Source organism: Sylvia atricapilla, chromosome Z (assembly GCF_009819655.1).
Source record: "Sylvia atricapilla isolate bSylAtr1 chromosome Z, bSylAtr1.pri, whole genome shotgun sequence".
NCBI classification, from domain to species: domain Eukaryota; kingdom Metazoa; phylum Chordata; class Aves; order Passeriformes; family Sylviidae; genus Sylvia; species Sylvia atricapilla.
The window spans coordinates 68,941,960-68,968,753 of record NC_089174.1 but is presented as its reverse complement, the minus strand read 5'-3'; the positions used below and the strand labels follow the sequence as shown (position 1 = coordinate 68,968,753).

The 26,794-nt window shown below is 40.1% G+C and overlaps 1 protein-coding gene and 1 non-coding gene across 5 annotated transcripts in view; both read left to right on the top strand.

Annotated features, from left to right (window-relative positions):
• The first annotated feature begins 2,369 nt into the window (after window positions 1-2,369).
• The window catches only part of ZFR (zinc finger RNA binding protein), a 48,557-nt gene continuing 24,132 nt past the window's right edge, over window positions 2,370-26,794 (top strand). For all 4 annotated transcript variants that reach the window (XR_010745769.1, XM_066339001.1, XM_066339000.1 and 1 more), the window contains exons 1-7: window positions 2,370-2,464; window positions 2,664-2,748; window positions 18,795-19,077; window positions 20,474-20,618; window positions 21,444-21,662; window positions 22,837-23,087; window positions 24,493-24,684. Coding sequence is in view for 3 of the 4 variants with exons in the window: in XM_066339001.1 (XP_066195098.1) it covers window positions 2,428-2,464; window positions 2,664-2,748; window positions 18,795-19,077; window positions 20,474-20,618; window positions 21,444-21,662; window positions 22,837-23,087; window positions 24,493-24,684 (1,212 nt within the window). In the remaining variant the exon portion in view is untranslated. The remainder of the gene's footprint in view (window positions 2,465-2,663; window positions 2,749-18,794; window positions 19,078-20,473; window positions 20,619-21,443; window positions 21,663-22,836; window positions 23,088-24,492; window positions 24,685-26,794) is intronic.
• On the top strand, window positions 16,004-16,141 carry LOC136374675 (small nucleolar RNA SNORA66). Its single transcript, XR_010745955.1, has one exon. It is a non-coding gene; the product is annotated as a small nucleolar RNA SNORA66 (small nucleolar RNA).

Sequence of the window (26,794 nt, the reverse complement as noted above, 5' to 3'; positions counted from 1 at the left end):
AAAATAAAGGGTGTGGTATTTGAATTATAACTACTAGAAATTACTTGGATGAAGAAAAGTTATGAAACCTAAGTCAAAAATCTCGGTTGTAAGAAAGCCTTGGGGTTTTGGGGTTTGCTTGTTTGTTTGGGGGTTTTGTTTTGGTTTTTTGTTGTTGTTGTTGTCATTTGGGGTTTTTTGTGGTTTTTTTTTTTTTTTGCTGTTCTTGTTGTTTGGTTTGTTGTTTGTTGGTTTTGGGGATTTTTCAAGGAGACAAAGTTGAAAAGAGAGTAAATATTCCAAATTTATTTGGAACGTTATAATCCAATACTTATAAATAGTAGTATGTATTAATAATGTAGAGTTATATCCACAGAGAGAGTTCACAGGAGGATCACTGAGTTGATCAGAGGGCTGGAGCACCTATGAGGAAAGAATGAAAAAATTTGGTTTGTTCAGCATGCAGAAGGGAAGGCTTTGGGGTGATCTGATTATAACCTTCCAGTCTCTGAAGGAAGGCTACAGGAGTGATGGAGAGAGACTGTTAACAAGAGCCTGCAGTAACAGGACAAGGGGGAATGGCTTCAAACTGAAGACAGTAGGTTTAAGTTAGATATTAGGGAAAAATTCTTTACTGTGAGGGTGGTGAGGCACTGGCAAAGGTTGCCCAGAGAAGATGTGGGTGCCCCATCCCTGACAAAGTTCAGGGCAGGTTGGATGGGGCTCTGAGCAACCAGGACTAGTGAAAACTGTTCCTGTCCATGGCAGGGGAGTTGGAATGAGATGATTTTTATAGTCCCTTCCAACACCAGCCAATCTGATTCTGTCATTCTATGAAGTTTACTTCATAAATGAATAGCAATCGCAGGCCTACATACTTTGCAAAAAATGGTTTTACTGATGCAATGATAAGAGGTATCTGAATGTCTCTGTGTGTGTAGATGCTTATATTTTTAACGAAATGTGCATTAAATATTGTATATTTATTAGGATGTTGGCAGGCTTATAACTGAAAAAAATTGAAAGACAGTTGAACAAAAAATCCCTTGTTTTGTCTTCTTGTCCAAGCAGCAGCATTCTAATTATGAACAATTTTTAATAAAAGAAAGGACAGATATAAACATCTATATAAATCTATTTATAATATGTATATCTTGAGTCAATTGAGATTTTCGTGGCAGAGGTCATATCCTCTTAAATTCTTCTCTACAAGATTTCTGTAGAGTCTTTTCCTCAAGTACTCTCCCATAGAACTGTGGATTAAGGCTTTTCTTTCCTAATCTGTACCATTTAAATATTCAACCAGCAGCCACTTTCTTCTCAGAAAAGCACTCTGGGTAGAACCAGGAGCAGATTCCTTTTACTGTTGTGCTTGATCAGGATAAGAAGGAATAGGAGGTACAGTAATATTAAATTCCTATGTAAAATTATTAATAATGACCAAGAAATTAGGTTCAGTGAATTGGGAAGGATGTTTGGCATCAGAAGTAGTTGTACTGAGATGAGAAAGTACTTTCCTCTTCTCATTTTTTTTTAACAATAATATCCTTACAGTCCAGCTGCCTAAGATCACTGCTACTCTGGGATATGGGAATCCCTGCTTTTGTGAGAACTGCAGGAGGACATCCTAAACAGATGTGTTTTGAATAAGCTCATCTTACAGTAAACAAATACTTCCGAAATTATACCTTGTACTTAATCCTGTGTTTATTAAGTTTTCTAAGCCTTGATTAGTTTACATAATGCACACTGTAGCACCAGCAAAAATACATAAATGGGATAAAAGTATTTAAGCATTCAAGTTTTGCTTTGTTCAGAATTTTGTGGGACATCTGATGCTCGGAGGGAAGGAGGGGCAGAGACATGGGGAACGGAGGCTCATTCAGTGCCTTTGACCGGGAGGTCACTGCCCTGGCCGCATGTGCGGCCCAGCGCGTTTCAGGAGTGATCTGACGGACTGCTGGCTTCTGGAAAAGTCACACGACTGCGCCCCGTGTGGGTGAGGCTGTACCGGCGTTGCACGTGCAGTAAGCACACAGGAGCTATGGCGGGATTCTACACAGCATACATACATGTGTATATCTGCGTGTGTGTATGAATTCTATAAGCGCCCCGAACGCTGCTCCCCATGGCCGACCAACGCGATCTACACCTCCCACGCACATCCCGCGCCTGCGCACATCCCGCGCCTGCGCACGCGGTCCCCGGGCCGGAGGCGGCTCCTTGTTTCTTGAGCAGAAGTCTGTCCGCAGCCGGACTACATCTCCCAGCGGCCCCCGCATACATCCCGCGCCTGCGCAGACGGAGTCGGCCCGGCCGCACTCCGCCGTTGTCGCCGTCGGTGGGTGGGTGGGGGAAGGGAGCGAGCGGGAGGAGGAGGAGGAGGAGGAGGAGGGAGGGGGGGAGAGTTGAGAGTTCACCCGCCGCCGTCGCTGCCAGGCCGGACTCATGATTCCCATATGCCCGGTAGTTTCGTTCACCTATGGTGAGTAGCGGTGTTCGGCGTGTCCGTGCTTCGGGAGAGGGCGGCGGGCGGGGGTCGGTCCTGAGGCGCCGAGTCTGACCCGGTTCTCTCTCTCCCTTGTCCCTCTGTGTGTCCCGTTCTTTCCCCACCGCCTCTTCTCGCTGGGCCTCCTCTCATGGCCCCTGCCGCCGCCGTCGCCCCTCGGTCGCCGCCGCCGCAGTGCCCAGCCGGCTGGGGGAAGATGCCAAAATGGCCACCGGCAACTACTTTGGATTCACCCACAGCGGGGCTGCTGCCCAATACAGGTAAGCACCGCCGCGACCCCGCGGGACCCCCCCAGGGCCCCTCGCCCCGGCCGGGACCCAGGGCAACTCCCGCCCCTTGCCCCGTGCCGTGGGTTGTGGCTGGACCCTCCCGCCGTCCCCGCGGGTGTGTGTTCTTATCTCCCTGTATGCCTGGGGTGGGAGGTGGAGCTGGGCGTCGCGGAGAATGAGAAGGACGATGATCAGCAACAGCATCGGGTCCCCAGGCCCTTAGATTAAAATGGCCACTTGCAGTCAGTCAGCAGCACCGGCGTGTCGCCGTGTGCCGCCCCCAGGCCCGTCTCCTGCCTCAGCTTTGGGAAATACAGACCTTGCTCCCCGAGGCTTTGCTGTCACTGTGGGAACACAGGATCCCTTATAACATGGGTTGGAAACCAGCCGAAGGGACGCTGAATGGATCAGGGAGAGATGGAGCGCCGGAAAATAGCAGGGGACTTAATCCAGTTGAAATGATGTTATGATTAATGCGTCTAAGAAAGTAGAGAAGGTACTTTGAGGGACAGGTACCTTTTTTAAAAAAAAAGTCCTACTCTGATTTCCAAGAGCAGGAGCAGTATTCGAGTGGAACTTGAAGACCCGTGACTGTTTTAGACAGTATACATATCTGTGTCTTATGTGTCTGGGTAGATCTATCAGTACAGATCTCGTATAGACACACTGCCACAAGTATTTGTGTCTTTGTAGCTTTTGTTCATCTAAATTGTGGCCAGAGTGTTAAAAAGTAATTTGTAACATCTATTATATTGCATTTTCTGGCATCATGTTACTTAATTTGCTAAATACAACCAGGAACATCTTTGCTATTTGGCTTCTATTGGAGTGACATCTTGACATCCACATTTAAATCTTATGTTTTTCATTCCATAAATGTTGATTGTTCCACCTTCCTCAATGCTTAAGTTGTGGTGAATAAGGAAAAAACCCAAAAGTATAAAGCAAATATATCAGAGATTCTTAACAAATGCAGATGTGTTCTACTAGCTACTAAAAATTGCATTCCTGACGTAGTTTCAGGAATGTACACTTCGTGGAGGTGTTGGAATAACTCCAAGACTATTTTTTCCTGTTGATTTTTTCCCTGAAAATGGATATGAAGTACACTGACATTAATTTACTTTGGTGTTTAGTAGAGGATTAAATTTAGCTAATCTTCTAGTTCCTTTGGATGCTCACAGTGAGTGTATGTTTAGATTTACGTGGCAGTTACAGTGAATTTATGGGACATATATAGAGAGCATTCTTTTAAGTATAAAGGTTAAATGAATAATAAACCAAGATCTGTATGTCTGCAGTTTTGAAGTGCAGATGAATTTTTAAAATCTTCTTTTATTGCAGGGCTGAGGTGATCTTTAGATTAAAGATCCTGAACAATTCCTTTGAAGTTATACAATTGGAGTAACATTCAAGTTTAATAGCTGATCCTAAGTATGTTTTTGAGAAAACGAAAAACAGATCAAAAAGAACCTTTTTCTTTTGTTATCATAAGTTTAAGATACTGTTTAATTTGCTATCAGGTGAAAACTTTACATCCTATAAATGTTTTGTGTGTTTACCACATCTGGAAGTGAAGACATAGAGCAGTCAGTGTTTAAGCAGTCCTTTCATAAGAAGGAATTTGATATTTTGAGCTGAAAATACAAGAGTCACTTAAAATGTCTGAAGGAAACTTACTTTCATGAAGCCAACTTGGTAGGTCCTTACTAGTGTGTTTGCAGAGTGCTACAAATCATGTATTCCACTCCACTATATTTAAGAAAGAGATGGTGGTGGCAGGGGAAGATAGCAACATTTGATATTACAGCAAGTCTTCCAAGTTTTTTTCCAGTATTTGAAGTGATAGTTCATAGACTAAAGAATAATGTTCTTGGAAACCAGGACAACAGATAAACAATCAAATGTTTTTCTACCTACTTAATAAATAGGTGAGCCTCATAAATCTTGAAAAATAAAACGTGTTTCTGGATGCTGAACTCACCTATGGAATTTTAAACACTTGCTCAAAGTAACAAGTTGTTTTAGGAGAACAAATCACACTTGCAGTTGAAGTCTTCAGTTCTTTGTACATACCCATTTAGAAGTTCTGACACTGTAGTTTGTATAGCAACAAACAGAAATTTTCATAATAAGCACAGTATCAGTCACATTTTTAAAGGTTCTCTCTTGCCAAAATGGCTGTGAAAAGTTCTGATATGTTGGAGGAATATTCTACAATTTTAGATTATCTCAGTGCTCGATAATGATAATAATCAGAAATTTATTAATTTCAGCACTTTGTTCAAAATTTGTCCAATTCTTTTTAGTATACACGTCTTTCTTGTAGTATCTTAAAATACGAATATCTCAAAATATGCAATGGAAACATACAGAGAAAATAAAACACCTGAACTTTGCATCAGGAGATAGAGAGTCAAGGTAGATTCTGTTCAATTTCGAGGAATAGAACAGGATCTTCCAGTTGGAAGGGGCCTACAGTCATTGTCCAGTCACTTGCCTGCCAACTTCAGGGCTGGCCGAGTTGCTCCAAGTTATTAAGGGCACTGTCCAAGTGCCTTTGAACACTGAAGACTGGGGCATTGACGACCACTTCTCTAGGAAACTGTTCCAGTGCTTGAGCAGCCTCTCTTGATAGAAATGTCTCCTAATGTCCTGTCAGTAGTTCTCCTGGTGCAGCTGGATTCGTGGGTGTCTCATGTCCTGTCCCTGGATTACAGGGAGGAGAGCTTAGCACCTCCCGGTGCCCTTCTGCTCTTCAGAAAGTGCAGAGAGTGGTGGGGTCACCCTTCAGCCTCCCTTTTTCCCAACCAGACAGGGCCAAATTCCTCAGCTGCTCCTCACTGCTGGAAGTTCCTTCCAGCCATCCCACCAGCTTAGTTTTCGTCCTCGGGACACCTTCAAGGACCTTCCCCTCCCTCGGCTGCAGGGCCCGGCAGGGCCCAGCGGAGGCCGCCCCAGGCCGAGCCCAGCGGGGCCATCCCCGGCCCGGGCCGGCTGTGCCGTGCTCCGTGCTCTGGGATGGGCTTTGTCCTCGGGGCTGCCCGGCCACCGCTGACCCACCTCCCTCTGCAGCTGTCCACACACTCCTCTCCTGCTTTATACCTGTGCCTGGCATTACCCCATCCCAGGTGCAGAATTCAGCATTTTAACTTCTTAAATTTCAGTCCATTAATGTCTGACAAATGCTCCAATCTATCTAGATCCCTCTCCAAGGCCTCTTGTCCCTAAAGAGAGTACAAAGTACCTCCCAGTTTGAATAATCGGCCGAGTTGCTAATGGTGCACCCAAGTCTTGGTTGCCAGACAGATGTAGCCTTATTCAATGAGTGCTCCCATACAGCCAGAGCAGTGAACCTGCTTTCATCCCACAGCAGGACAACTTGTTGCAAAAGGATACTGTGAGGGACAGTGTTAGCAGCTTTATTCAAACTGGAACTGCCTTCCCATCATCCAGGAGGCGAGTGAGGAAATGATAGAAGGATAGGTTGGTTAATCATGACCGTCCCTTTGTGAGCCTGTGTTGACTGTGAGACATGACTGCATTGTTCTTTTACAATTCTTTCACTTTACAGTAGCACTTAATATCTCTATAGTTTTTCCAGGAGCTGAGGTTACACTAATAAGACTCCAATTCCCTGTTTCTTGCCTCATGCCTTTGTAAATGGGAATTACACTGGCAAGCTTCCAGACAGCAGTGACCTGCCCAGACTCCCAAGGCCTTTGGCAGATGATTGAGAGAGGTCTTGCTGTAACAGCTGCTGGCCCGTTCACTGCTGTGGGGTGAATCCCATCAGGACACATGGAGATGTGGGAAGGTTCAGTTTATAAGCTCGCCCCTCAGAATTTGAGTATTCACAGTTGTGGATCTCCCACTCAGAGGACTCAAAGGAGAAAATCTGCTGTACTAAGTGATTGCTGAAAGGTGCTTTTAAAGAAAGCTGTGGCACAGCTTTCCAGCCTCCTGTTTCCTAGTCTATCCACACATCCAAGATTGCCCTCTCCCAGGTGTAAAATTTAAATAAAAAACTGAAAAGAGACAGTGGAGCATAGAAGTCACTGTGTCTGCCTGGAATTCCAGCTTATCCATGGCCATGGTGGATCATTTAAATACTCTGTCATCCTTCACATCCTTCACATAAAATTAAAGTTTATCCAAATCTTAACGTTAAATACTGATATTTGAAGCAATTATAAAGGCCAGATTGATAGATGCTCGGGTGGTAGACCTTGGAATTGGAAAATTCTGGAGTTCTGGGTTGTTGCTGTTTAGCCCCAGCCACCAACTGAGTACTACACAGCCTCCTGCTCACTTCCTACCCACCCTGGTGGGGAGGAGAATCAGAAAACTAAAACTCCTGGATTGAGATAGGAACAATTCATAGTTGAAAGAAAATAGAGTATAATAATATGAATTACAGCAGTAATACTAGTAAAAGTAATAGTAGTAATTAAGGGAATAGGAGGAATAAAACCCAAGAGAAGAAAGCAATGCACAACACAATTGCTTATCCCCTGCTGATTAATGTCCAGTCTGTTCTCTAGAAACAATCAGCAGCTCCTGGCCATCTTGCCCTAGTTTTCACATGCATGCATGATGTTCTGTGACACGGCATATCCCTCTGGCCGGTTTGGGTCTCCTGGCCATATTCCCACCCAGCTTCTTGTGCACCTGCTTAGTGGCAGAACACAAGAAATTGAAAAGTTCTTGACTGGGGGAGAGCCCTATTGAGCCCTATTCCCTACTGAGGAACAATTAAACCATCTCCGTGTTACAGCATAGTTCTCATACTAAGTCCGAAACACAGCAGTTAAACAGCTACTAAGAAAAGAATTAACTCTTCCCTAGCCAAAACCAGGACAGGCATGCAAAACTTGATAATATTTACTGTTGTAACAATATAATCAATAAAGTTTCTTCAATTGACTAGATAAGAAGAAGAAGAATTACTGTCTTTATTAGTTCATAAGTACTAATTTTTATAAAACATATTTGAAACATTGTTTCTAATTTAATCAAAGACAGCAAAAGAGCTAAGTGCCCTTTAAACCCATAAATAATGTATTGGAAGCATTCTTGTTCCTTTCAGAGTTTTTGCTGCATAAAATTTCCTGCTACCCTACTTATTTAAAATTCTTTGTGTCTACTACCCAGTAATAATATCATGACTTACTGAGAGAAGCATTAGATTATGCAAGTAATAAGGCAGGAAATTTCTCTGAACATTACAAGACCTTTACAGTTTGTGCTTTCGGCTAGTGGTGGCATTAGGGCCTAAGGTTATAAACCTGCATGCAATGCAAACCTCATTTGTTACTTATTTAAGTGACTGTACTAATCCATCTGTTTAGGAGCCTGAAATAAAAGCGAAATTTGGTGATACTAGCCTTTATGGTGTGTGTCTGTGTGCATGCTCTGTACCTCACCTGAGCCACTGTGTGTGACTGTTCAGTTTGAAATGAACACCCTAATAAAGGCTTGTCTTTCCCATGTAAAATAGTGCTAGAATTCTTGGTTCAGTGCTGGACAGAGGTGTAGTTATGCTTTTAATCTCAAATTGGCTGGTTAAAATGCTGATGGAGAGACAGGGGCATTGAGTAATGTTTGGACAGAGAAGTGTGCAAATGTGATAGTTTCATTTAATTAACCTTGTATTGTGGTTTTGGTTTCTGTTGAAACCAAAGAAGGTGGAGAATCTTTTAAAGTGTTGTGAGTTTCATGTTGGTGGTATTCATACTGTATCTTGCTCTAATGAGACAGGACACTGATGAGAGATGCTTGGGTAGTTAGGAACGATTTGTTATCTTTGAGTTGCCTTTGAGCAGCTAGAATATAACTGAGTGTGGTGAGCTGTCACAGATAAAAGCAATTTAGGCAGCGTAAGTTCAGAGCAGACCACAATGCCTATGAGTCCAGGTTAAGATGCAATCTTCCAGGCAGCAGTATGGAAGTGAACTCTTGCAGTTACAGCTGGTTTGGAATTCAAATGTAGTGCACCATGCTACCGCATATTCAAGTGGCTCGGAACAACAAAAGATAGTGAATTGCTGTGCATGGGTGAGTTAGCTATTGGGAATTGATTTGGGGTGGAGTGTTCCTTTCACATTTGCTGGTATTTCTAATTTCTTTTGTCTTCAATAAAGGCCCCAGTTAACTGTTTTTCGTCTAGATCCTGGTTTGAAAATTACTGAGTCTTTCAGAAATGGTAGGGTTGTAATTCACATAGGCATACCAGACCAAGCTTAAGGTATTCACTATGCATAATTCAGTCTTGTGTTGGTGAAAACAGGATAGTAAGGACAAGAGTGGATAGGACTTCTGCAGACAGGATGTACTACTAGACTTGAGCAGTGAAAGTAATAATTTTTTTACCACAATATGAAGTTAAAAGCTCTGTGTATCACATCACATCTTGATACATAGATAATTCTTAGCAGACGAGACTTCACTGAATATGGCAGAGCTGCGTGGAGCTGATTCTCTTTTAGTCAGCGAACGTTAGTGTTAAGTGCTATGGTAGACATAGTGTTCTAGCTCAGTGTACACAAGAAGCTTCCAATTTCAATTCAATAGTTTTTGAAAGGATTTTCATGGACTTCTTTTCAAATCCATGAGGTCCCACTCTCAAAGGAAATACGCCAAGATTATAAAGGCCATAAGGGACTCTGGTTTTGTTAACATGAGTTGTATGCCAATATTGCAATAGCTATAATAGGGAGACAGAGAAGGTGGTAAATGAGGGGGAAAGGTGCCTCAAGTCAAAGGAGCCTTTGTCATTTTAAGGAGGGAAGCCTGCCAAGTAGTTGAAATTTGCAGCAGGTGCTTGTCTTTAGGAACTGAGCACTTGGGAAAGATTTTCTGTTAATGGTATAATTGTGTCCTTTCTAGCTGAATCCTCAGAATGGGTTGATGCTTATAGGCTTAACTGTGGGATGTTAAATTATGTGTGAAATTTTGTCTGCTACTAAAATACAACAATGGTAGCTTAGAGCATAGTTACATTATTGGTGCTGGAAAAGAGAAGTAGTAGCTTAAGGCAGGAAATACAGAATGTTTTAACAATATAGTACAATTTTCCATACCAGTGAAGTTTCTTTCCTCTTATGGAGAACTTGCCAATTTCAGCATTTTTTCTGTTTAGCATCTTCATTAAGGGTCCAGATGTTAGGGCAGAGTGAACTCTCTGCAAGCTTGCTCATGACAGAAAATGATGAGGAGTGACTTTCGTGCCAGGAGGTTACAGTGACATGAGAGGGACTTCAAAGGTCTGGAGAAAAGGGCTGCCAAGAATCTCGGGAAGTTCAACGAGGGGAAGTGCAAAGTTCAGTATGTAAGAACAACCCCATGGACTAGTATATGCTGTGGGCCACCCAGCTGGAAAGGAAGAGGACCTGGAGGTCCTGGTGGACACCAGATCTGGATGTGAGCCAGCAGTGGTCCTTGCAGCAAAGAAGTAGAATGGCATCCTGGGATGCATTACACAAATTATTACCAGGTAGGTGAGGGAGGTGATCATTCCCCTCTTATACAGCACCAGTGAGGCCACACCTGGAATCCTGTGTATGTTTTTGGGCCTCAGTATATAAGAGATAGGGACATACTGGAGAGAGCCCAAGAGGCCCACCAAAGCTGCTGAGGAGTCTGCAGCATTTCTCTAATGAGAAAAGGCTGTGAGAGCTGAGACTAATCAATCTGGAGGAGGGTGGGGGCGGGGGGATCTTCTCAATGGGTATAAATACCTGAAGGAAGGATGCAGAGGGAGCAGTCAGGCTTTTTCTCATTGGTACCTAGTGCCAGGACCAGAGATAATGGACACAAACCAAAGCGCAGGAGCTTCCTTCTGAATGTGAAGGAATACTTTTTAAACATGAGAATGACTGAGTCCTGGCACACTAGGCCTAGGTAAGTTGTGCAGTCTCCATCCTCAGGGATGCTCAGAAGCTGTCTGGATACAGTCCTGGGTATTTGGCTGTAGGTGACGCTGCCTAACTGGGATCGGACCCCTGATGACCTTCAGCAGTGCCTTTCAATCTCTGCCATTCTGTGATTTTGACTGGGATAATGTTAGTAGTTGCTCTTTTTTTTGAGTAGGTGTAACCTCTCAAGCTGAGGTCTTTGTTTTGCATATTACCGTTCAAGGTTGTTGAATAGACTTGAAAGAAAGTAGTCTATGGACTGTCTGTTGTGTGTAGCTGAGCAAAGAGGGGTTGAGAGAAAGCGTGTATTATATCGCTGTTACAGATACCTGCCAATATATAAAGGGAACAAACATGGCAGAATTTGATTGGATTTAAATCATTTTGTGAGACTAAATGTTGACGTTATCAGAGAAGAAAGTGTGTTTTGAAAACATGAGGCTATTCATCTTTGAGGTGAGTTATTGATAAGTATATGTTTTAGTTATGTAGTGTCAGTCAATAATTTGTAATGGCATGATGCAAAGAAGTTTCTAGAACAAGGAAGGGGAAGGGAAAACTTGAAATGGTTACAAACTCTGTCTTTTTTAGGCTTTATGTAATTAAACCATAGAATTTATTACTGCTGAAATTTAGCAGAATTCAGGAGGGTATAGCACATTTGTATGTCTTCAGGCGTCTCTGTATTCCTAGTGAACTGCATTACAAATAGTGTTCTGTTCACAAAATTGTAAGAATTGGGAAAAAGTGATTTTCCTAAAGTTCTTAGAAGATATTCAAATATTGAAAATTTTATGCCTGTAGTGTGAGTGACAGTCTCCAGAAACACAGAGGCTAAGTCATTCCTGAAGTACTACATACTGTATTGTGATATTTCATTCCATGATTTTAGGCTGTTTATTATCAACTGTATTTAGGAGAATAAAGCTCCCTTTTTCTTTTCCTGTTAATTCTAATTTTGGTTTTGCTTTGCTCTGTCCATGTTCCATTAGCACATCTGAAACTTTATCTCACCAGTTATAGAGTAGTGTCTCTTCCTAGGTTAGGATCTGAAGCAATAGCAGATTACACTGCTTCTAACAGTTTTTTTGGAACTTGGACATGCTTGTTTCAATCATCATGTTCCTGAAAGAACTGCAGAACTGTGTTTTTTCCTATTCTGCTATTAACAGAATAATCTGGGAAACTCTGAGAAACCTGGCACTTAGATTTCACCAAGTATAGTTTCCTTAATGCTAAAATGTTCCAATGTTCTTAAAAGGTACAAATCAAAATATATATCCTAATTAGTGGAAGGTTTCATTCAAGATGCTCATAATTTAAAAACTATTTTGGAACTTAGCTTAAATGTTGTGCATGGTAATAATTTCTTTAAATAAAATTAAAAAAAACAAAACAAAACCCCAAACCAAAACAAACAAACAAAAAAAACCACACCCACCAAAACAAACCCTGCAAGAAATAGTTTTACAAGTTGTAATTTCTGAGGAATACTGTCTTTTGTGTAGATATATACTTGGCTTTATGCCAGATCCTAACTGTCTATCAAAACAGCACTCATCAGAAAACTGAAACTGAAAAATCAGAGATGTTCTTTGCCTCTTAGAGTTTTCAGTGTTTAGCAACCTAAACAGCTGGAATAGGAGCAGCAGTTGTGTGCATGTGTTTTGCTTGTTACTACGGCAGTATGCTTAAGATGAGCAGCTTATGTGCATGTGAGTAACAATTAATTTCTTCCTTTTTTATTTGAATACGTGAATCAACTGTGATGAAAAGCAGGGCTTTTAGGGAATGTTTTATGTACTTCCCGTATACATACCCTTTATGTGCTATATATTTTACTTGGAAGTAGGCTGCCTTTTCCTGAATATGTATTATTCTTCTGACAGTAACTGCCGCAGATGGATTGTCCTGTTTCTTAACACATGACTTAGCAAATACTTTTATGTGGAAAAGAAAGTATCTTACAGTCTTCATTTATCTGGCAAAATAGTGTTATATCAAAATGTTAATTTTTTTTAATGTTGCTAACATTAAAAAATAAAGTTTTCTACTTCCCATTTAGTTAAAAAAAATCCTCCACACTTTTTTTCTAGAAAAAGGCAGTAGCTGGAAATGAAAAAAGACATGACATTAAGTGTACTGCAGAAGAGAATTCAATATTTGTTTCAGAATTGCTCTTAATACCATGTCATTCTTTGGTAATCCAGATCTTTCAGTGTTGCTATTGGGAAGTAACTAACAAAGGTTCTCCTGAATTCCATCTAACAAATTCTTATCTAAGCTTTTTTTGGGAATAATGCTGCTTATTTGCAAACCTACCTTATATGGCTGTTTAAGTTAGAAAAACGTGGTTGTGGAGCTGAAGAACGATGTTTTGCCAAGTGGACACCTGTACCTCATTAATTGCTGTTGACTAACAATTTCTGCTCTCCATAATTTCTGATTGTTTTAAGTGTGCTGCCAGCTTTTTTTTTTTTTTTTTTTTTTTTTTTTTTTTTTTTTTTTTTCCTTGCCTTTGAAGGTCTGTGTTTCATTTTTATATCAAAAACTGCTACAGTGTTCTTGCAGAAGGTCTTTAGGCAGTTCAGAAAAGGTTATTAATTGCTGCTTGAATATTCTGCCAAAGAAATACAGAGTAGCGATTGCTAACACCATCTGTTTTAAGAGCTTGTTTTCAAGGTGTGGATTTTTTGTTGCTGATGTTTTATTACAATTTGGCCAAAGGTCAGGGTAGATTTTTCCAGGCTAAGTATCTACCCAGAATTACACTGGTTTTTGTAAAGCTATTCTGTAGCTTATTTGATTTTGTGGTGTTGAATTGGGCGGGGAGGTCTTTGTAATACCTGTTTGGTGTCTCAGTGTTTACAATGGAGATTTTGCAAGCAAGAAAAATGTTTATATTACAATCAGAAAGACCTAAAGAAATAGGTCTTCTATCAGTAAAATACATTCTTTTTGAATGGAAATTTCTTGTGGAAGATGTTGTATAAGACTGTAGTACAGCAGAATACAATATGTACAATATGAAGCTATCCATAACTTCCTAAATTAAAGAATGATTGATTAATTCTGAAAGTGAATGTAAACACTCCAAGAATTGTTATATGAAGTTACTTTGAATTGAGTGGTCAGAAACTGGATCTGCCTTTGTAGATATTGGTCTAGAGCTCATTTGCTTTTGAAACTGGAGCTTTTATAAACTAAGGAAAAAATTCCTGACAGGATGCTCAAACATCTTGTGCTGGTTTTTGCCAGGGTAGAGTTAATTTACTTCATAGTAGCTGATATTAGGCTGTGTTTTGGATTTGTGGTGAAAACAGTGTTGATAATACCAGGATGTGTTCATTACTGCTGAACAGTGCTCACAGAGTCGAGGCCTTTTCTGCTCTTCACCCTACCCATCAGTGAGGGGCCTGGTGACACAGTAAGCTGGAAAGGATCACAGTCAGGACAGCTGACCAAAGGCACATTCCATATGATGTAGCATCATGCTCAATTGTAAGACTGGGGGAGAAGGAGGAAGTAGGTGGTGGTCAGCATGATGGTGTATGTCTTCCCAAGTTTTTCTGTGCTGGAACCTGGTGTTCCTGAGATGGCTGAACACCTTCCAGTTTTCTGGGCGTAGTGCCACACCTCAGTGTTTTGTGAGGGGCCCAGAAATGGCCTCACCAGTGCCCAAGTACAGGGGGAAGTCACAGCCCTAGTCTTGCCGGCCACACTGTTGCTGATACAGGCCAGGATTCCATTTGTCTTCTTGGCCACCTGGGCACACACGCTGGCTCATGTTCAGGTGCTGCGGACTAGTACCCCCAGGTCCTTTTCCACTGGGCAGCTTTCCAGTCATTCTTCCCCAGGAATGTAATGTAGCCTGAGGTTGTTGCGACCCAAGGAAAGGACCTGGCACTTCACCTTGTTGTGCCTCCTATGACTGGCTTTGGCCCATTAATCTACCCTATCCAAATCCTTGTTTTGTTTTGTACCTTCCGTATTAAACTGTCTGTCTCAACCCAAAGAGAGACAGTTTAATATGGAAGCTTTCTCGTTTTCACTCTTCCAGTCCTCTGCCTGCTCCCAGTGTGGGGGAATGAGCAAGTGGCTGCATGGAGCTGAGTTGCTAGCTGAAGTTAAACCATGACACAATGGAACAGGCTGTCTAAAGCAACCTTGCAGTCTCCATTCTTGGGGGTGATCAGAACCTGACTGGACAAGGCCCTGAGGAAACTAGCTTTGAAATAGGCTGTGTGAGTTTTAAACTCTCCCTGGTTAATAAAACAAACTGAATTTAGTGTATTTGGAAGAGACCTTGGACTCAAAAATGCTAAGAAGAGATATTGGAATTTATTTTGAGGAAGAGAAGAATTGATCTACAAAGAAAAGTCACTGCATCAATGAGTTAGCTTTTTTCTTTGCAGTCCTGCAGTACCTCTTGGTGTATTCTTACTTCACAGAACATACATAGTAATTTGTATAAATTTACCTTTTCCCACAGTGTTGAGGGATGTGGTGAAGAACATGCATGTGGTTTGTTACCATAGCTCAGCTGCCATACTGTATTCCATTGGTGCTCTAGTAATTTGATGGTGTGCCTAAATCTTTTGGAGACTTATTTATCAAGACTAAGATGAAATACTTGATGTGGTGCAGTATGAAAAATGACTGCCGAAGATAGAGATTGGTAAAATAATTGTAGAAAAGGAGCTGGTAGAGGTGATTAGTAGAATTAGAACTACTGTTATCAAATAGCAGTAATTGCAGTGGCGTTCACTAGGGATTGGTTATGACTTTAGTACTTTTGTTAGTATATCGTGTTGTGTTATTTGATGTGAGGAAAATAGTCAGCACAGGTAAATTTACAAGAATCTGCTCTGAGGAAGCTAGACTGCTGGGAAAGCAAGCAGTTGTCTGGAGCAGAGTGGGTGGCACAGCTGAAACTTCGTATGAAATGACGCATGAGGTTCTTGCCATCTGTAGTCAAAGAAAAATGGATAATATTAAGATAGGTGCACAGATGAAGGAAGAGTGAAATAGGGAGTTTGGCAAAATAATCTAGGAGGAGCTGAGTTCATCTCAGCAAACATGATGAGGCACTGATTACCAAACCAGGACAAGAACTCTTCTAAGTTAATTGAAGAAGTTGACACAAGAATGTTTTTATGTAAATTAATTACATTATAATGTCTGCTCATCTTAACGTTAAAGGTTTTCAGTAAGACCATGGAGAGAGGAATGCCACAAATATAGAGGCGATGTCACCATTAATTTCTGCTACATAATATAACACAACTTTTATAAAGGAAGAAGCAGTCAGTTCTAGAATACTTGCAGTCTTGCAAACTTGATCACTAGCTCTACATGATGTTGCAGAAGGAAGGGGAGCAGGTTTGCTAAAATAGCCACGGTCATAGAACCTGTATTAGTCATACAAATCTAATTATTTGGGCTGTTAATTCTATGCCATGATAAGGAATTTTGCTGCTCAGTTGCACAAGAAATGAAATTGTTTGTACCATAATCTTGTTAATAGTTCTTCTGATAATGTTCATAATCTCTTCACAATTTTAAATACTGAGAACTACCAGGTATCTTTAGTTGTAGGTGTTCTGAGAACACAAGTACTTTCTTTGCTAAACTGACTGGTACTGTTACTTTGTAGTATGTTGTGAGAACTGTATTTTATTTTGTAACAGTTAGAAATACAGGTTCAGGAAAGGGGGAAAAGCCAAGCTGGGACCTCTGCGCAAGTTTTCTGCTCCGTTTTTTGCTTTTCTTTTTTCCCATATAATTTCTGCACAAGTTTTCTGCTCCGTTTTTTGCTTTTCTTTTTTCCCAAACCTATAAAATAGGTTTGATTCTCAGCAAACCTATTTTGTAAGCTGCTGTGTTTCTTAAAATCTCTGCCATGCTAGAATATGACCCCAACAGGAAACCCTCACATCATTTTCTGCTAGATTATCGAGTTAAATCAGTGCACTGAATGGCTTGACAAGTAGCAGAATTAGCACTAGGGATGGAATAAGAGGCTTAGCTATCTTGGGTTTGGTATTTGGGAGAAGGGAAGACTAAGAGTGGGAAAAGTGTGGAGCAAGGCTTACCTTGTTGGCAGTATTAGACTGTTGATGAGTTCAACTGCAGTCAGTTAAGCAGTCTGCTGTTTACTCAGCTTAATGTGATTTTAGTAGATATATATGACCATGATAATTACCTCAGATTTTGTGAATATTTTACACTTCTGTACTGTTAGTTTTATAGATAGAGGCCTAATCTTATATGCCGTCATTCACTTTTACCGTCATAAAACAGTCTTCCTGAGTTTGGTGATGGAGTCCAGTTTCTCATGTTAAGCAAACAGAGAATTTTCTTATGAACATCAAGGAGGAGGAGTTGTTGCAAGGAGTGATGGGAGGTACATCAAAGTGGTTTAGGTATTTTCATTTTGCTCTTAGGCTAATAATTAAAAATAACATAAAACATTATTGTAAGGACTCAAGTGAAGTAAAACTGGGTAGAATGCAAGTAGTCTTTTAAGCAGTGAGGGGCATATGATGGGAAGAAGGTGGAATCCAGACATGTAAGTCCATCAGTAGTAAAATTTTCTCTATTTCTGCTATGAGAATGGTTTGGGGAGCAGGGAGGGGAAGGCTTGAGTGTGTGTGGTTTTTTTAATTTATTAAAGTAAGTGGGTTCTGCTGTAATTGAAATGACAAAGTCAGCTATTCTAAAAACAGGTGAGAAAAAATTCCTGAACACTAGGGAGTTGTGGAAATGTCTTTTGTGAAATTAAAAGTATTGATATCTAGCTATTGTTGAACAGCAGTGTAGGAAATGTACAAAAAAAATCAGAATTATCACTGCATCCTCACTTGATGTCATTGTTTCAGATAGTGATATTTTACCTGCTTCACTTTATTTGCTTAAAAATCAAAATATCTATTATAAGCTTCTAATCATAATCCAGTAATACGTGATAATAGGACAACATCATGCAGAATTACATATCAGTACAAGACAATAATTCTAATTTCTGTTCAAGTAATTAAACCTTTGAAGCAATGGTGGGGGTTTTTTATTTCTGCTGTTAATATTTGTGGGGTTTTAATAAATCACCACATATTAGCATCCTACCTGCAAATTTTAGAGAGACAGATTAGTCTCAGCATGTACCGGGAAGATTGCCAGAGCTCTGGAAGTGGTTTTCTTGCTTGATATCTGCACTTTTGATGCATTGTGCTGCATCAGTAGACTTCTGCTTGAGCAAGTGGGGCCAGCTCCTATAATTCTAGCCATCAGCTGGGGAAGTCCCCTTTCAGATATATAGGGTGTCTAAGTAAATACAACAGCTCTGAATGGATTTTCATGGAAGTCTTTAAAATTTCATTGCTTGAATATGGTGTAATGAAAAACTTCGTGCTACTACAGGTCAGTAATAAGCTCTCACAGAGAAGTAGTATTTTCTTAATTTGACAGTGTTTTTCAAAACTTGTCTTTATTGAAGAACTATTAAAGCATTTAAAACTTGCCAGTCTGGAAAAGATAACAGTTTGGGACTAGTGCATTATTTTGAATCAAAGACTTGTGTTCCACTGCTTAGAGAAAACTCAACACAAACAGCCCCCTTTATGAAGTAAATAATCATCTGCATGAAATGTCAGGTACTGTGGAGATAGAACATGGAGTAATGGGTACGAATTGAAAGAGGGGACATTTAGGTCAGATGTTGGGAAGACAGACATTCCTTACTCTGAGAGTGGCAAGACACCTGAAACGGGTTGCCTGGGGAGGTTGTTGTGGGTGTCCCAACCTGGCAGCACTGGCCTAGAGTGATCTGGTCTACTAGGAATTGGAATGGAGGCTGGGATTAGGTGGTCTTTAATGTCCCTTCCTGTGCCTTAACAGTCTGTGATTCTGTTCTGTGTGTCCATCCACAGAAATTTAAGAAACATACAGCCTTTTTCATGGGGATGGAATATGGTTAATAAAAGCCATTAAATAAGAGTATGCAGATAGAAGGCTGCTCCAGATCTGTCTGTAGAACAGGCAAAGTATTAATCAAATCTGTGATTTTGACATTCATTGGCTTTGTATGTTGGATTAATTACTTACTGTCCTCTGCCAATACAGCCAGCAGCCAGCTTCGGGTGTAGCCTATTCCCATCCAACCACAGTTGCCAGCTACACTGTCCACCAGGCCCCGGTGGCGGCGCACACAGTCACTGCAGCCTATGCCCCTGCCGCAGCCACAGTGGCCGTTGCTAGGCCTGCCCCAGTGGCCGTGGCAGCTGCTGCCACAGCTGCTGCCTACGGTGGGTATCCCACAGCACACACAGCTACAGACTACGGCTACACGCAGCGGCAGCAAGAGGCTCCACCACCACCACCCCCTGTCACCACACAGAATTACCAGGTACGTTCCTGCTGTGTGATTTTTAAAAGGTGCTTTGAGAGGAGGGAGCCTGTTTGGAAAAGAAAATGTGATTTTGTGAAACTGCTGCTGTAAAGAAAAGCACTGTCTTGCATTGACTGAGATGTTGGCTTGGTATGCAGCAAACTGGGTCATAGAGCTAAAAAGACTGTTCTAGTAAAAATTTTCAGTAGAGGTAGAAATAGTTCCTTTGTCAGATTCCTGGGTGCCGCTGAAGTCTAGTACCAAGCCTGTGAGGACAGAAGATTGCCCTAGGGGATAAACTAGCCCGTAGGTAGTTTTTGGATATCCTCTTCTGGTATGCCTGCCTAACCTTCTGTGGGAACAGGCTTTTGCAAAAGGGCTTTTGCTGTCTGTCCCCTTTCATCTTGAAATACTATGTTTCTTGCAATAATTTTTCAACTTTTTATCTGGGCATTATCTAGATTCTAATTAGCATTTTGGTTTGTTTAAAAGGACTGTATTATTGCTGCATGTTCTCAATTCTTCTGTACAGCTTCTGTAATTTGTTATGTATTATGAGGTCAGTTACTAGATACATTTGGAAAAAAAGAGTCCCCTAAACTAAATAAAATAATTCCTGTTTACACAAGTTGGACGAAAAAAGATTTTGTTGTTGTACTTCCTGGAATTAAAAAGAATTTTAATGCATCAGTGTATTTCAGCTATAGTAGTTCATGCCTTGCTCCCCCTCAGTTGATCAACTCTTTGTGCTTTACCATAAACATGGTGAAGTTGAGAGAATATATGTACATTCTTCCAGATCATCCTCTTCTAAGCTTGTTAGAGATCTACTGAGTTGTAAAGGTGTCAAATGAGCTACTTGCCTTGCCTTAATAGACTAGTTATGGTTCCCTCATGAGCTAGTTGATACACTAAAAAGTAAAGTACCACTTTCATAGTCTAAAAGATATAACCATGAAAAATGTTGTTAATGATGGGGTTTTTAAAGCCAGTACAGGCTCATGTTTCTACCCCTGAGAAGTTATTTGGCCTTGTAGAAATTCATGTTTTGTAGAGATCTGTGGTGGATTTTTTCTTAGTATTTTATAGATATAGAGTGTGATTATTAGTCATTAAAAACTATTGAAAGTAGATGCTTTTCAAAAATAATTTGGTAGGGAAAGCGATTAATAGCATAAGTATAATTTGTGTACTGAGTCTGTAAAAGACCATTAGGGCTGCTTCAGACCTGAAGTATCTATGAAAGTAAATCTAATTTCTCTAATGCATTTATTTGTGTATACTGTACATGTAGATGGGGATTTTTTATTCTACTTGAGTAGGCCAGAAGACAAAATGTTAATTTGACTCTGCTGATGACTACTGTTACTCTAGCTGTATACCTACAGGTGATTTCTCTGTTTCAAATCCTTAGGATTCCTACTCCTACGTTCGATCTACCGCCCCAGCTGTGGCCTATGACAGCAAACAATATTATCAGCAGCCAACCGCCACCGCAGCGGCCGTGGCTGCTGCTGCCCAGCCACAGCCCTCAGTGGCCGAGTCTTACTACCAGACAGGTGAGTGACATGGTTCAAGCTTCTCGCGTTACTCACAGTCTTCTCTACTACTTTAAGTCTTAAAAATAGTTATTTTACTAGTTCACATTATCTTTTTTTGTTTGTTTCTTTTAAGTTTTGTCATGTAATTTCTGTCACTGCATGGAAAGCTTTTCTGTGCCTAGAACTTCAACACTTGTTGAATTGTGACATTACCATAAGTAGCTGCTTCTGAGGTTTGGGCTGCTGCTAAATACACTCAAAACATACTTCTAGGCAAAGTTCTTACTGATTTATCTAGAAACTTTGCTGAAGTAGGTTGGACTAATCAGTGTTGTGATTAGATGATAACTGAGTTAGAAATACTGTTTCAATTCTCTAGGTACTTCATGTGTATAATTCTCTAATTTGTATCATGATTGCTACAAAGCATGACTCCTGCTTAGTTTGTTTTTTTACATAGAATTAAGAGGAAAGTTTAGGCTTTAATGTGCTTTGGTTTGGAGTATTCTAGTAAAACTGTTGGTTAAGAAGGTTGTTTAAAACCTGCTTAAAACCGTGTTAAAAGCATCATAGCGCAGTTTAAAATAAATAAATAAATTTAAGGCTTACTACTGTGAACTGTGACTTGATTGAAATACACGCTATGCAGTGCATAGCTGTGACAGTAAAGCAATCCAATGGACAACACTAAAGTGCAAAACAAATGAAAGAATTTCCAAAACAACCCCCACTTTTTACACATTTGTTCACAAGCACATTATTACTTTTCCCTTAGTACGATTTGCATATCACTCAACTAAAACCTGTCAATGTCTGTACACTTGTATTTCCTATCCTCATTAGCTCCAAAAGCAGGATATAGCCAAGGGGCAACTCAGTACACCCAAGCCCAGCAAACACGGCAAGTGACAGCTATAAAACCTGCAACCCCAAGTCCAGCAACAACGACATTTTCCATATATCCAGTGTCCTCGACTGTGCAGCCAGTGGCAGCTGCAGCCACTGTTGTTCCATCCTATACTCAGAGTGCAACGTACAGCACAACAGCAGTAACTTACTCTGGTAAGAATTTTGCATGTTTTCTTGCTGGGATCTTTGCAGTTGACTGCAGAAGAGGCTTTCAACACTCAGAATTTTAGCAGTTCATGCTCAATTACATCACAGTCTGCTGAGGTATATAAACCAGTTCAGTCATTACAATGGCAGAATGTTTTGTTGCATCTTTAAAAGAGGTTTGATGTCTTATGTGCCTATTTTGTTACATGTGAGAATATACAAAGTGCTGGCATTTCTACCTGAGCAGTGATTTATTGTAAGGTGAAAAGAAAAAAATGGAATATAAAACGTAAGGAAATGCATCCACACAGATGTTACTCCCAGGAAATGGGAGGGGTACGGGCAGTTACAAAGACAGGGAGGAACAGTTCAGTGTAAATCTTTTAAGTTTGGGTTGTCCTGACCCAAAATGGAATGTGAAATGTGTGCTGAAAAGACTTTTATTCAACCATTAGGATTCCAAAACATAGTTAAAGATGAAAATATGGTAACTTCATAGCCATAGATAGTAATTAATTGGCAGGTTATAGCTACCCTTAACTTTTTGTTTTCTTTTGTTTCTTGCTTAAAAAGGGATTTTAATACTTCCTTGAGACAGAGCCTGGTTTCCTTGGTTTATTCAACTGGAAATAAAGGACTGTGTAGCCAGATTTTAGTGAGTGAAGCATCTTGTCTGTACCAAAACAACTTAAATCACTGAAATAGGATGTAATAGCACTAGACATTTCACCTATTATCTTCATTTTTCCCCCTTCCTCTCCATATTATCAGTCCTTGCCATTAGGAAATGTGAACAATAAATCTGGTTCTAGAAGATTGCTTGCTTCCTGTGGCCTTTGCTAAATTGTTCACTAAAATTCTTGTTCCATCATACCTAATCTTACCAGATGTACCAAGAAATTTCATATGTTGTCTAGGGATGCTTTGATATATCTAATGTAACTGTGTGTCTGCAAAGATGTGCCTGGAATTGAATATATTCCAATACAACTGGTGGGTGTATATTTGTCTGCTGTGAAACATGAAGCCAAATTCAAGACTGCCTGACAAGATCTCAGTGAATTACTTATATCTTGCCTTTGCCCCTCAACTGTTATGCAACATGATTTGAATTAGTGTATTATGTAATTGATACACTATATGTGGTTATGTAGCATTTGTTTTTATTTTAATTTTTCAGGTACCTCCTATTCTGGCTATGAAGCTGCAGTCTATTCAGCTGCATCGTCCTATTACCAGCAGCAACAGCAGCAGCAACAGAAACAGGCGGCAGCAGCAGCTGCTGCTGCTGCTGCAACAGCTGCTTGGACAGGGACCACCTTTACTAAAAAGGCACCATTCCAAAATAAGCAACTGAAACCAAAACAGCCTCCCAAACCACCCCAGATCCACTACTGTGATGTTTGCAAGATCAGCTGTGCTGGACCACAGGTATCTGTATTATGTATTATTCTACTGTACTTTATTCTACTACATGTGTAATTTCTTCAGCTAAAAAACTTGACCCTCTTGAGAGTCATAGAATTGTAGAATGGCCTGGGTTGGAAAGGACTTTGAAGATCATCTAGTTCCAAGCTCTGTGCTGTAGGCAGGGACACCTTCCACCAGAGCAGTTTGCCCAGCGCCCCATGCAGCCTGGCCTTGAGTGTTTCCAGGAATAGGGCATCCACAGCTTTTCTGGACAATCTGTGCCAGTGCCTCACAACACTCACAGTAAAGAATTTCTTCTTAATAGCTAAATGTATTCTCCCTCAGTTTGAAGCCATTCCCCTTTGTCTTGTTACTCCAGGCATTTGTAAAGTCTCTCTGCATCTTTCTTACAAACTCCCTTTAGGTACTGAAAGGCCCCGGTTAGTTCACTCCAAAGCCTTTTCTTTTCCAGGGTGAACAAACCAAATTGTCCTAGCCTTTCCTTGTAGGAGGGAGGCTCCATCCCTCTAATCAAGAGTATCTGTTAATTTTTAGACCTGATTCTATACTTCTATTAAAGGAATAATAAAATGAAAATGTAGAAAGAGTTCCTGTTGGAAGACACACCGCCTGAGCTTGTACAGAGAAGCTTCACCTGACTTCAGAATTATTTGAAACTTTGAATATGATTTGTTTCTTTAGCGTAGGAAACTTCTTAGAAAATACTGTTTTGAAAGTTGTGGAATTACACAAATTTTTGTGAATGGGAAGCCTGAAAATCTGTTGTTCATTATATTCCAACTTCCCAGTTTAGTGTCTCAGTGGGTACAAGTGCCTAGAAAGTAGACACAAAGTCATGCAGTGTTTATGTGTGAGACTGGCTAAACAGTTCTTTTGCTTTAGGTGAACTTGTCATTATTTCCTACCCTGTCTACTTTAGGTTGCCAATGTTAATATAGGAACTAATATCAACTTCCGTATTTTTCTCAATACAACTTTATTTGTGCACTACCTTCTTTTAAATTAATTTTTATGTTTGTCTGGACCCACTTAGAGTTCGAGAGAAGCTGAAAGTTGAGAATAATTGAATGCAGTGCAGGAAACAGGAATTTTCTGATCCTATGAAATTTTCAGTGGTGGTATCTGTTGACTAGTACTTGATTGGGAAGTTGAGAAGTTAGAGGAGAAAAACTGGTATTATTTTACGTAAGTGTGGGATCCTGATGCTTGAGAAGAACATTTTTGGTCATACAAGTAGCCTAGTAATGCCTTAGAGTGTGCCATACTGTAGAACTATTCAGTGTAGGAGGTACATCTTAGGTGAAATGTGTGTTTTCTGCTGTGTTCTGTATTACGTGTATTCTTGTGAATGATGAACCAGCAGTACAAAGACAGCTTACTTTGTGTGTTTTGTCTATTTAAACAGACTTATAAAGAACACTTAGAAGGCCAGAAACACAAAAAGAAAGAAGCAGCATTAAAAGCTTCCCAGAACACCACCAACAACAGTACTTCTGCTCGTGGAACTCAGAATCAGTTACGCTGTGAGCTTTGTGACGTGTCTTGTACTGGGGCAGATGCTTATGCTGCCCATATCCGTGGAGCCAAGCATCAGAAAGTAAGAGTTTTCTCTTGTTCTTACCATGCAAGTCAGTATATACATTTCTCCCCATCATTTTTCCTCATTTTAAGGAAGGAGAAAATATGCAGGAACGATATAATTTAAATTATTTTATTTAAAGATTTTAGTAGTTCTTTTCATTTCAAATTTGTCTTTAAGCTCACTATTAGAAGGACATTGTTGTAAGAAAAAGGGGGCAAAATAATGCCATGGCATCAATGAAAAGAGGTTATATTGGGATATCATGCAAATCATGGGAAGAAGGTGTGGAGTGAGATGAGGGAAAGGTACCATTGAGGAAGCGGTACCATGTTCGTGCCCCCTTACTTTTTTCAAGACTTCTTGAGATTCATCTTACCTGTCTGGCTGGGACAGTAAATCTTTCAGTGCACTTTGAAGCACTGGAAGCTAAGCTAGAGCAAAGAAGAAGATTGTTAGGCACCATCCTTCAATACAGTTCTTGGAAAGAAAACTGTCCTGTGGAAGTAAGGAACCATGTCCTGTAGCAGACTTTATAATGAGTATGTTTAGAAGACTTCTGGAACATGTGTTTTTTCTGTTGTTTGGGTGCACTCTTGTGGGTGCACTCTTGTCTTATTATTCTGGAATAAAAACTAGAGGCTGCACTGTGAAATGCTGTGACCTGTGTTATAAACTTGGCTGTACAACAGTAAGTGCAATGATAGGTAGAATATGTGTTTAGAAATTACAGATTTTCTTTGTAACTCTGGAAAGATTAATGTCACTATAAAATACAATATTAATACTCTGCTTTTATAGCTCTTTGCATCTCAGGGCACAGGCATCAGTAACATTGTTCTTATTAAAATTAATCTGACAGCGTATTTATAATAATCTTCTTCCAAGACCAAAAATTAAAATTTAGAGAGACTTGTCTCGTGTTCTTCCTTTAATAAACTGAGCCGTTACTTTCTTGTGTTGTGCTCAGTAACTCCATAGATATATGGAGGATAGTATATACTATCTTTTTATATTTGAATATAGGTTTCTCTTTGTGATAGCTGCAAACCATTGCTGGGTCTAGGTTCTTAAAAGTGTGAAAATACTATCATAAAGGCCTCTCTCTACTGCTGTGGCACCTAAAGAACTGTGTGCATTCTACTGGAAAAATGTAATTTTGAAGAGTCACTTGGGCTTAAATTTATATTATTGTGTGACATTAATGTGTCTGTATTCTGATATGGAACATAAAAAAATTAGAACAAGATTCTAAGAAAATATTTTGGGACAGTCATATGCGTATCATGATTGTGTGCATGTTCACTTTTAAGGCATGTCTCACAGATTTCTATTTTTTTTACTTCTGTTTTCAAAACTGTGTCTTTAGTTTGTATCTTGCATGCTTTTTTCCTGTGGACTACTTGCATTGGTTTTTCGAGTGGTGGTCAGCAGCCACCAAAAAGAAGTATTATTCCATGACTGTCATGTTGTGGAAAGGCCTTTGCTTATTACTTCTAAGAATAAGCATGTACCTCTTTACTTTCTATGAGATACTAAAAAGCTCTGAAATACCTCGTCAATCCTCCTTAATTATTTCTGTACATTTGAAAAAGAAGGAAAAAAAAGGAAAACCTTTGTTTAGGGAATCTCTTCAGCTTGACTAAATAACCTGGAAAGTCATTCAATATGAAGACTCTTCATATGTAGCAATCAAAAGACACAGTGTTGCTGAACTTGAAAGAAATAATTCTTAGTTACATATATTGTTTGGAACGAAAAGGGTTCAATGTGCTGTCCTTTCCAGGGAGTCTAAAAAGTGGCCAGGCAACAAAACAGAAACATTGAAACACTAGGAGCAAAATGTATTCTTGAGCTGTCCTGAGTTACAATCTTCTTGTGTTTCTATTCTGATCTAAAACAGCTGTGGGAGTAAATGCCTGAATTTCTGATGCAACTAAGCAATGTGAAATACCAAGTGCCTATTTCCTTGTTACAGATGACAAGAGCTTTTACACGTTACACGTCCATCTTTTTTCTTTCCCAAGACCACTTATTGTATAAAAAATATAGCTATCTTTTTATTTGTACCGGTTTTTAATGTTGATTTTTTTTTTTTTTTTTTTTTTTTTTTTTTTTTACTTATGAT